Source organism: Coffea arabica, chromosome 9e, assembly GCF_036785885.1.
Source record: "Coffea arabica cultivar ET-39 chromosome 9e, Coffea Arabica ET-39 HiFi, whole genome shotgun sequence".
Lineage (NCBI taxonomy): Eukaryota > Viridiplantae > Streptophyta > Magnoliopsida > Gentianales > Rubiaceae > Coffea > Coffea arabica.
In genome coordinates, this window is record NC_092327.1 from 35,166,071 (window position 1) to 35,177,428 (window position 11,358).

The 11,358-nt window shown below is 36.0% G+C and overlaps 2 protein-coding genes across 17 annotated transcripts; one reads left to right on the plus strand and one right to left on the minus strand.

Moving 5' to 3' along the window:
• The first annotated feature begins 266 nt into the window (after positions 1 to 266).
• LOC113709409 (urease accessory protein D-like) lies at positions 267 to 5,678 on the plus strand. 15 transcript variants are annotated; one of them, XM_072066451.1, is made up of 9 exons: positions 270 to 497; positions 613 to 726; positions 817 to 891; positions 1,056 to 1,076; positions 2,871 to 3,063; positions 3,716 to 3,764; positions 4,113 to 4,195; positions 4,378 to 4,466; positions 5,165 to 5,678. In XM_072066451.1, exons 1-5 carry the CDS (start codon positions 399 to 401, stop codon positions 2,961 to 2,963), a joined length of 402 nt encoding a protein of 133 aa, XP_071922552.1. In that variant the 5' UTR covers positions 270 to 398; the 3' UTR covers positions 2,964 to 3,063; positions 3,716 to 3,764; positions 4,113 to 4,195; positions 4,378 to 4,466; positions 5,165 to 5,678. The 15 variants fall into 15 exon arrangements, 11 of the variants coding, with proteins under 11 accessions (XP_071922555.1, XP_071922552.1, XP_071922551.1 ...); XM_072066447.1 differs by having other exon boundaries at positions 280 to 497; positions 2,831 to 3,063; XM_072066454.1 differs by lacking the exon at positions 3,716 to 3,764 and having other exon boundaries at positions 267 to 497; positions 2,828 to 3,063.
• Positions 5,679 to 6,839: 1,161 nt separating this feature from the next.
• Positions 6,840 to 11,157, minus strand: LOC113709404 (uncharacterized). Of its 2 annotated transcripts, XM_072066551.1 has the most exons (4): positions 10,319 to 11,157; positions 9,712 to 9,783; positions 7,705 to 9,636; positions 6,840 to 7,578 (listed from the first exon to the last, which is right to left on the minus strand). In XM_072066551.1, exons 1-4 carry the CDS (start codon positions 11,091 to 11,093, stop codon positions 7,220 to 7,222), a joined length of 3,138 nt encoding a protein of 1,045 aa, XP_071922652.1. In that variant the 5' UTR covers positions 11,094 to 11,157; the 3' UTR covers positions 6,840 to 7,219. The 2 variants fall into 2 exon arrangements, with proteins under 2 accessions (XP_071922652.1, XP_027087959.2); XM_027232158.2 differs by having other exon boundaries at positions 7,705 to 9,783.
• Between the last annotated feature and the right edge of the window lie 201 nt (positions 11,158 to 11,358).

Genomic DNA, 11,358 nt, shown 5'->3' on the forward strand with positions numbered 1-11,358 from the left:
TATCATATATCTAACAAAAATAATGTAGATATATTGTAGGTGTATAGAAAATTTATCCTTTATTATATGGTTCAAAGATTCTCCTGTAGTCACTGGATAATTATTTTACATGGACATTAAATTAGCAAATCCAGACATGAGTCCATTGAACAAAATGAGCCCTTAAACTCAGGGGACTATGCTGTCCAATAGTAAGAAATGTCAAATCAGTGGTGTACAACAATTTTTCTTCGAAACTTTAGGGTCTAAGGATAGTTCTTCCAAAAACAAAGGGGGTGTAGTTTAAATTAACCAATTCTTTCCCACCTTAAAATTACAAGGAGGAAATTGCTGTAAGTCCACCTTAAAATTCCCAACAGGAATTGGACATTGAACCTTTGACAGAATCCGGGACAGAGATGGAAACGGGAAAGGTGGTAGTGGAGAGAGCAGGTGGAAAGTCAACTGCTACTCACTGCTTCTCAAAGTATCCTCTTAAATTCATCATCCCCAATAAGGTTCCCTCCCTATTGATGCCTATAGCGGAAAACATTCTGAAGTAATTGTATTGGCATACAAGAAAGAACGTTTGATTCTTGATATGGGTTTTCATTTTTATGGTGGTTTTGGCAGGTGGGTCCTTCTCAAGCTGACGCTGTTTGGATTTACACTATCATTGATGGTGGTGGAATTGTGTCGGCATGCACACTGTCCATTTCCCTGCATAAAGAGATGTGTATGGTTTTTGTGCGTTTCTGTTTTTTGTTTATAGTTGAATAGTCTGTAATAGTTCTATGTTTTGATTTGAGTGATTAAATTTGTTGTATGTATAAATAGGGTGATTCTATAAAGTTTGATATTTCAGTTGGTGATGGGTGCACCACAGTGTTGACCACTCAAGCTTCAACAAAGGTCAAATCTTTGATGCTATGTTCCATCTTATGGTTTTTGTTTTGCGTTTGCTATTAAGTATTGTTGGACTCTGTAATGCTTTATTTTTCTTTCGTTTTTGATGATGCTTGCTTAATTTGTTCTACACTATTGGCATATGGGTCTACAAATCTGTGGAATCAAAGTGCTCTGAACAAGTCCTGGAGGTAATCGCCATTTTGCTTGATGAATAAGCTAATTCAGCATTTATTGGTGTTTGTGTTTGATAATGTCTGGTATAACTTTTAACAGTTTCCCCACGACAGTGATTTGTTTGTCACCGTGGAGTCTAGATTGGTCAAAAAGTATAAAGGAAAATTGGACCTAGGCTGCATTTGACATGTTAATTTGGGATTGGAGTTGAACATGTCTGTCACCTAATTAAAGGTAGTAATTATCAAGAAACGTTTTCAATGATCTCGTACATGAAATGCTTTTCCAGATGGTGTTTGCTTTTGATTGCCTTCAAAGTTTCTTCAGCTGTTCCTGATGCTTGCAGAATTGTACAAGTTTTATGTGCACTTGATTTTCTTTTGAGAATTTGCTAGTACCATTGTGTTACCAACATATTTGTTACTAGCATTATGTTGCCAACATTATTCTGAAGCTAAGTTTTGCATCTTTTTAATCAATAAAAGTGCTAGAGGGGGGAAAGTGCTATTTTCTTAAATCATATTATGTTTACTTTAAAAATTTTGATGTGGGAAACCTGATTCATGAGATGGGCCAATTTGTTTTTATAGAAATTATGGACACACTCAAGTTGTCCAGATGTCTCACTTGTTTATTGGGATACACTTCATAGTTCCTGTTAGATCTGTTCACCAGAAAAGGTTTCTAGTCCTGAATGGTCTATTTCTTCGGACATCATGAAGTAGATCTACTTGAGGAAGCCTGGAATTAAAGCTGCTAATAATGGTTTTGAACTTTGTTTGTCTTGGGATGGAGGGGATGGTTTGATTTTGAAGTGTAAGAGGTTGGGACAGAATAATCTGAACTTGTGGAAGAGAGAGGACGTGAAAGCTAGAAGACACCTAGAATAAGGATTTTGATTAGAGCTGTACAGTTTAGAAGAGAAGATGGTCAATAAGAAGAAATCCTAGGATGTATTACAAGTTTAGGTCAAGCATTCAAGGGCCATACGAATCCCTTTTGCAAGTTATTGAAAGAGCACATGAGTCATACAACATTAAAACTATTAAAAGCTAATCTATAGATAAGGACCCTGATACAAAAACTTGCTAGATTATTCTACAACGCTTTTCTACCATTCCTAAAGGAACACCTAAAACTTCACCTCATGAAATAAGGTACCTGCTGGAAATCTGGAATCTAGATTCACTGCAAATAAGTAGTACGAGGATGTCTGACTTAGAGGTAATAAGATTCATCCTAGCTTAATTTGATCAACAATATCAAAATTCGAATAAAAAGTTAGTAGTAAAATCTTTGTCTAAACTGCTTCCTTCATTTTCTTTGTATTACTTTTCATGAACCTTTAATAGACTCTCTTAGCCCCTTGTTATCTTTAAATCACCTCTTGGATTTACCATTGGATCTGAAATACGAAGAATGTAGTACTTAATGCATGCAAATTTTTCTGATAGGCAACGGGTGGAAGTAAGATAGTTCCGAGACCAAAAAAAAAAGTACTGTGCATGGCTATGAATTGTCTGTGCTGACATAGTGATGGAATTTTCATCTTGGCTTGTTCTTGTTTTGGACCAAAAAAAAAAAGATATTATGGCTGTAAAAACCTGGGTGTTTCATTCTGCTGCTTCAAAAAATAGTGTTACTGGGGAAGAGTACTTTAGCTTCTCAAGCCAAGTTTGTATAATCTAGTATCCTACTTATCTTATACAATATCTTTCCTGAGTTTTAAAGCTATTGGTAATAGCGGCTTTTTTGTGCCGCACAGTAGGCAAGAATTGGAAGTGATGCACTTTTGGCTGTGATTCCAGATCCAGTTACATGCTTTTCAACTGCAAAGTATTCTCAAACTCAAGTATTCAAAGTGTTTCCCAGCTCCAGCTTGCTCATTGTTGATTGGATAACTAGTGGCCGCTATGGAAGAGGTGAAAAGTGGGACTTTGAACTTTACAAGAGCACTAACAACATTTTTTAGAAGCTGATGAGCCTTTGTTTCTTGACACGGTATTGTCATCCTCAAGCCATGTTTTTTAACTATGCTAGCATCATTGTATACTAAGCGTGTGATATTGAAGAGAGTGGTGAAACTGAAGTATTTTAATCTTATAAGAAATTTTTATTTTTTGAACTATTGCTTGCAATAGATTCATGTCAATCTTGAATATCTTTAGATTTATGTAGAATGTTGTTTTTTTTTTGTTTTAATTGCTTTCGAGCTTTCAACCTGTGGTCATTTAATGTCCTTTTAGTCAATTTATGCATATACAGGCCTTAATCCTGGGAATATATGTCATGTTGGACAATAGAATATTGTAATCATGGCAACTGCAGTTTCCAGGAACATGGTAAATTAATTTTGTCAAACAACTTTGAGCAAATGTCGATTAGATGCCTTAATGATAGGAAACATCTTTGAGATGAATTCCCAAAAAAAAAAAAAAAAGATCTTTTGGATGAAATTGCTTTATTCTGATGGACTGAGCCTGGAGAATGTGTTTCTCCATAGCAATTAATGTTGATATTAGTTGAAATAATCAAATGCAAACATCTCATGGAGATACAAGCTTCAGATCTTCAAACTGATTTACTTGGAACTTTGGTGCACTTTTTGAACTTTGGCTTGCTTAAAGATCATCTAGCACTTTGGCATGCACAGGTGTTATGTTACCCAGTCTTCTATTGTCTTCAACATGGAGATCATTTAGGTAATTTTTTTTCCTCTATCAGGAATCTTTTGTTTTCCTTTTCACGCATGAATAATCATTAGTTGTTGGTGAAGTCTCAGAATGCTCTCTGTATTTGGGTTTCTTGACTCCCTTGTGTTGGGAGACTCTTGCTTTCGGTATTTTCTATACATCCGACTCTAAAACAAACTCATTTTGTTTTCTTTACATCTAAACTAATTAGAGAATGTTGATCCAAGAATGGTTACCTTTAATTCAGCTCTCTTCTCTGAAGTTTTTCCTTCTACAAGATTAACTCGTCTTTGAACTAATTAGATGATGGTTATCCTTCTCATTTAAATAGCTCAGATTGTTTTACTTTGATCACAGATATTGCTAGAGCAGGGAAGGTATAACAGTATTGCTGAAAGGATGCAAGATTATCAAGTAATTGCGATGGTTATACTTTTGGGGTATGCATTGACTCGATGAATTAATGTAACCAGTGCTTTTATTCTTTACATGATTATTTCCTTTCCATTACTCTGAGAGACTACAAATCTTTTTAATTTTGGGCCAAAGCTGAAGTTCATTCAAGACCAAATTCAGGAAAATGTGAAAAACTTGATGTCTCAGCAATTTCGTATTCCTTCAGGTAGCTCTGGACGATATGGAGATATCGATGACAATCCTTTCTTGACCAGACCCAGCTTTTTGGCCTCCTGCAGCGTCTTTGGTCAAAAGGTAGATTTTTTTCACATGGGTGTTAGTTTTCTTGCACTGGTAGGCTCTTTTTACAGTCAATATTCAATAGGTTCTGTTCCAAGGAAATTTTATTTTAGTTGCTTGTTTAATACCACTGACTAATCTGCAAGGCTTTACGTCTACAATTGCAGTCAGGGTCTTCTACTAGTCGTGTCATATACGCTTGAAGATCCTCATGGAATTTTTAATGTCTTTGGATAGCTCTTTGAGAATCTTATGCTAATCAGTGGGTGACACGACATGATTTTGCTATTTTTTTTCCTTTTATATGTTAATCTTTCATGGATCATCTTATGCCTTGTGGAAGCTTGATTTATGTATAGCCTAAATCTGCCTCGTCAAAATTTTGCCTGTCTCCATTACATGCACAGATGGTTAGACTTGACAATTGACAAGCTTTCCACCTTTTAGTCATGCTTTCTCTTGAACTCCGCATTGTAAAAAATGCTTCTTTTCTTAAACTGAAGTAACATTTTCTGTAAGAATGTTTGGCATAGCTTCTGAAATTTCTGATTCCTCTATTCTGACATTGGTGTAGTGAAAATTCCATCTCTACGTTGTCATCATCAAGTCAGACAAATTTAGCTTTTGTACAAATTGTTTCATGCGTCAAATTTTGTTTAACTAAATTGTTACATTCTTCATTTGAGGACATGTCAACGCCCTGTTTTCCGCAGGGAAGAGGTGTTGTGGTTCGAATTGCTGCAATGACGACTGAGTCAGTTTACAGTTTTTTTCATTGTCAGTTGTCTGGCCTGGACTCACTGCTTGGTGTGGCGCCATATCGATGATTGTGGAGGGCCTTTTTGTTGCTTAGGAAACATCATAAAGTCATCCAAGATGCTGGAAGAGGCTAATTGCTCTGTTTGTATTTTTTTCTTCTAAAGAAGATTCTCTTAATTAAGTGGTAATATAATCTATGATATTGTATGTGGCACATTTTGTACTTCTGTTAGAGTGCCTAATCCCGGTTGCAAAATTTGTAGTTGGGATAATTTTGTAAACCTCCCTTCAGGTTTCTGACAATTTTGTGTAGCGCCCCTGATATTTTGAGTGCTGTAATAATGTAAACCCCTATCCCAATAAGTAATACTAAGGGTCCGTTTGGGGTTACGGTAGTTTATTGTAAAGTATTTTCTTAGTGGAGCTTTTAATAAAAGTATTTATCAGCTGCCTAAGTGCTTTTAAACATATTGTTGGAGACATAATTCAATAAGTACTTATTGTATTAGATAATGTGTAATTTGAAAATTTTTAAAAGTGTTTATCTCTTTATTTGGTTCATAATATAGGATAAGATGATTAAATTTGACATTTTGTTTTTTAAATCACAAAATTTACTCTAAAAGCACCAAATTTGAGTTTTTACTAAAAGTGTTTTGAATACCAAAAGCTCTACTCCTAATTTTATGAGATGATATTCTTCAAATACTTTAAAAGTACTTTTAGTATTTAAAAATACTTTTTACCAAAAGTACTGTAGTCCCAAACAAAGCCTAAAAGGTCGTGGGAAATGTAGGTATGTGATATCAAAATATTCATAGTTTATTCTAAGGGTGTAAATGAGTCGAGTCGAATCGAGTTTTGATTCAATTGAGTCAAGTCTCAACCTAAGTTTATGATACTCGAACTCGAGCTCGTGCTCGACAACCTCAAAATATAAAGCTCGAGCTCGAGTTCAAAAAAATAAAAGTTTATGATACTCGAACTCGAGCTCGAGCTCGACGACCTCAAAATATAAAGCTCGAGCTCGAGTTTAATAAAATAAAAATAATTATTTTATTTTTTTAAAAATAAATAAAATAATAATTTTTTTAACAAATAATAAAATATTAGGAATATATATGTAATTTTATTATTAAAATAAAAAATATATAATCGAGTTCGAGCCAGCCCCTTGTGAGTTAACGAGTTTAATATTTTTGAACTCGAATTTAAGTTTGAATTTGACTTGATCAGTTCGACCTCGATGTTAACCGAGTTCGGTCGAGCTTGGACTTCGATCACGAGTGACTCAATTCGTTTGCAACCTTAATTTATCCTTTTGAGCCAGACACGAAAATGAGTTATATTTTTGACCCAAACTTGTGCATTTAAATGTTTCAAAATTTGGAAAAAGGAATGGCCCTATTTGCAACCTATCCCTTTACCTACTAATTGCAACTTTTTTGACACACTATTTATTATTTATTTTTCCATCTATGGCTCAAAAGTAGTTTTATTATGCATGAAATGGATTCAGTAATGACTCACCATGAAAAGGATTACAAGTCCTTAGGTACCCATAATGGGATTGGTGAATATTGTGAGATAACTTTATTATTACAAATTAAGGGCGATCAATCAGGTGCAAAGAAAAAAAAATAAGAAAACAATTATTATAGGATTTTTTTAACAGATATTCTATGGACACTCGTTAAGACACTTACATTTCATCCAACTTACTATGTATACACATACTAATAATTACTACTTTTTTATACACTTTCTCTAATTAATCTCCTTGCATTTATACACTTTTTTAAAATATAATATCCGAAATACATCTTAACGAGTGCCCATAGGTACCAGTTAAACAGATCTATTATTATATAGGGCATAATTGCCTAGTCTACTGGTTAAATGCTATTCTTACTTGGCCTAATCTTGTTGAGATTTTTCTCCGCCCTGCAAATTTATAACTGAGACAATCAAGAAGGTTGCAATCTTGCTTAGAGAAAATGCATGCACCATTATGTCCCTGAACACAGGCGACTCATGTACTGAAGCTTGATCTTTTTCAGCGCAACAAGAACATCTTGTATGCTGCTTCTCTCTCTTGGAGACTCCATGGTGCAGCCTAGAGCCACTTTCATGATTGAGGCTATGCAGCTTAGCTTTTCAACAAAGTATTCATCACTTTCCTTTAGCAAATTAGCATCGATGACATTAGCTAATCCATCAGGCATTGAATTAGCAACCCAGCTCTTCAGGCTCAATTTTTCACCAAACATTTCACTGTTGGGATTTGTTCTCGTGAAGACTTCCATCATCGTAATTCCAAAACTATAGATGTCGCATTTTGCTGATACCAATCCTTCCAACCCATACTCTGCAAGGCAAGAAATATATAAAATTCATCTATGTTCTCAAATTGGTTGTAATTTTTGATATTTGGAATTTGCAACAAAAAACGACTGAGGAAATAGTACTTTAGTTGTACGAGAAAATTCTTCACCTGGTGCGAGATAGCCAAGTGTGGCTAGTGTTTCGGTGTATGTGATGCTGTTCTCCTCGCCCAACAACTTTGTAAGGCCAAAATCACTTAGATGGGCAACCATGTCTTGATCCAGCAGCACATTACTTGGCTTCAGATCACAGTGAATTACTGGAGTTGAATACTCACAGTGGAGATATTGCAATGCACATGCCACATCAATCAATATGTCCAATCTCTGCATCAGATCGGTAAAGTAGTTGTGCGAATACAACCACTTCTCAAGACTCCCATTAGGCATGAACTCAAGCACTAATGCCTTAAATTCAGGGGTAGAGCAGCTACTAATGACTCTTGTGAGGTTTCGATGGCGAAGATTGCGCAACACCTCACATTCTACGTCAAAACTCTTGAACGCTCCATCGACTTGTAAATTGAACACTTTAACAGCCACAGCCCTACCATCATCAAGAGTACCTCTATAAGCATATCCAAAGTTTCCAGCCCCCAGCAAATTGCTTTCATTGTACCCGTTAGTTGCTCGTAGAAGTTCAAAATATGAAATTCTTTCTGGCATTGCAACTAAGGATAAATTTGCTCCACTGGAAAGTGTATCTTTCTTTCGATATCTTGGGTAAACAAATCCAAAGGACAAGACTCCCGCTGCTATTATCACCCCCAGTAGAATAAAAATTGTTCGATGCAGCTTTTTTGTTTTCAATTTGTGAGCTGAATTATTTGGACATGGGGGCACATGAAACCTTTGAGATCCACAGAGGGCTTGATTTGAAGTGAAGGATTCGGCAGTGAAGTTGATAAAAGGCCCTCTGGAAGGAACTTCACCACTTAAATTGTTAAAAGAGGCATTGAAATGTCTGAGATACCGAAGGTTCTCCATTGACATTGGAATTGATCCAGAGAGAAAGTTATGTGATAGATCCAATGACTCCAAGCTTAACATCTTGCCAATCGATTCTGGGATTGATCCTTGCAATCTGTTGTGTGCTAGAGAAAGATTTTGCAGGTTCTGCATATCTCCAATTGAGTTAGGAATGCCACCTGAGAACTGATTGTTTGACAAATCAACCCAATTTGCCATCTTCATATTCGTAATAGCATACGGCAAAGATCCACTCAGCAGATTTGAGGAGAGGTCAAGCTCCAAGAGATCTTTTAGGTTCCATATTTCCTCAGGTGGAGCAGAATATAGTCTGTTGTGACCTAGGTTGAGATGCCTCAGGGAAGTAAGATTTCCGAAGCACTTTGGAATCGAGGCCATAAATTTATTTTGTCCAAGGTTCATTGTATCCAAGTTGTGGAGAGCACAGAGCAAATGCAGGGGGACTCTGCTAATTAGTTTGTTCATACTGAGATCCATGTATTGAAGCTTTTGTAAATCTATTATCGTAGCTGGCAATGACCCACTTAACTCGTTGTTTGATAGATCTAATAGGATCAAATTTCTGAAGTTTCCTATTCCATCTGGAATGGTGCCCTTGATTTTGCAACCTGCTGCATATAATCTTTCAAGGGAAGTTGAAAGGTTACTGATCGAGTTTGGAATTATCCCATTCAATGGATTGTCATTCAAGTCCAATATTGACAAATATTGGCATTTTGTCAATGAAGTGATGAAACTCAACTCTTGAGATGAGGAATCGCTCGTTAAACTGTTGTTGGATAGATTCAGCAGTTCCATGAGACTTAGGTCCCCTAGGGAAGTAGGAATTGGACCCGTGAACTTGTTATAACTAAAATCTACTCTACGAAGTTTAGAAGAATTTGAGATTGAACTAGGTAATGCTCCAGAAAAGTAATTTAAGTCGAGATAAAGCTCTTCTAGATTGGGAAACCTATAACCGAATGTGGATGGAAGATTGCCTGAAAGTTGATTTAGTGACAGTGACATAACAATCAACTTTGAGAGGTTGAAGATCTCTATTGGTATTACACCTGCCAGAATAATATTGAGCATATATATTAAACCATATAAGTCTCTAATTTCTGCCATTGAGAAAATTGTCATACCTATTAAGTTGTTGAATTCAAAACTTTGTATTTTAATCATAGTTGAATTACCAATCTCTTTTGGAATTTGGCCTGCAAAAATGAAATGGAATAAATATCAACAAGTTAGATCTTTGATGGACGTTTTGAAGAAAAGTAAATGAGAAAATTAATGGGCCAAAAGCAGGAAATTGGCCACATCCCGGCACCCCTCAACATTTTGAAATTGGCTTGTTTTGGAATTAAAAAGACATTTTAAATTAAATGCATGTGAAAATTAATTTTGTTTTCAAATTTTTTTTTTTGCTATTATGTAGAGCACTAAAAAATATGAATATGTTTTCGCCATTAACTTGTCCATCAGGACCATATTCTTATCTACTGCATATATCCCTTGTCTTCCTAGCTGTAAAGGAACCAAAAATTCTGAAAATCTTTGGCAACAATTCTTTCCTTGAGGCAGCATTTTGAGAATTCATTCGGCAGAAAACAATCTTCAGCTCTAAATTTTTCTTTTATCTTTTGCCGTTTTGAGTTGGAATCTGGAAAGATAGAGCAAAAATGGTGCAAGACATGCTATTTGGCTTTGTCCATGCATGGTGAAAGAATTAATTAGCAAGGATCTTACCTTCTAAATAGTTGTAACCCAAATATAGGAACTCAAGCTTCTTCAGTGCTCCAATTTCTTTTGGTATGGAACCTCCAAATTCATTGTGAGACAAAGACAGCACCCCAAGTTCTGAACATTGAGCTAAATTACTTGATGGTAATTGACCATTTAACTTGTTAAATGATAGGCCAAGAAAATTCAGTCCAGGAAGATGGTAACACATGTCACTTGGAAGAACTCCGGATAGGCCATTACCCGTCAGGCTAATCATTTGCAGGGAGGAAAGATTGAAAATCCCTATAGGAATGTTTCCTTGTAGACGGTTGAACGAAAGACTTATGCTTTCTAGCTTTGACAAGTTAGAGATGGAAGATGGGATAAGACCAGTGAAACTATTATTTCTAAGAAACAGGCGATGAAGTTGAGGAAATGAACCAATCCACGGGGGGAACTCTCCTTCAAGATTGTTGAAGCTCAAATTAAGTAGTTTTAATCGGCGCAATCCAACAAACTCATGTGGTAGTTCTCCATGGAAGTTGTTCGCACTCATGTCAATAGAAACAAGAAATGATAGATTTCCCAGTTGTGGAGGTAAGGTGCCGGAAAGATTCATGTTTGAAATGTCCAAGGCAGTCACTCTACGATGACGAGAGCCACAAGAGACTCCAATCCAATCGCAGACCGAAGAGCCAACAGACCAGTTTTTGGCCAAGATTTGTAGAGGGTCAACCGAAATGTGAGCTCTCAAGGCAAGAAGAGATGACTGATCAGTGGTAATATTGGTCGGGAACATGGCGAAGGAAGCTGAAAGAAAACATAGCAACACAAGTCCAAGTGGGGAGAGGTGGTGAAATTTCTCCATGGCTAATGATTGCTATATGATGGGTGAGGAGTCGCATTATATAGCGGTCTCAGTAACATTATGGCTAATGTTTGTTAATTTGATTTCTATTTTCAGATTTAAGTTCCAATTGACGACATTGACACGGTGATGTAATTGTGATGCTGATTACAATTCTTTTGACCACTATTCTAGGGAATTTTGCAGTCAAGTTATG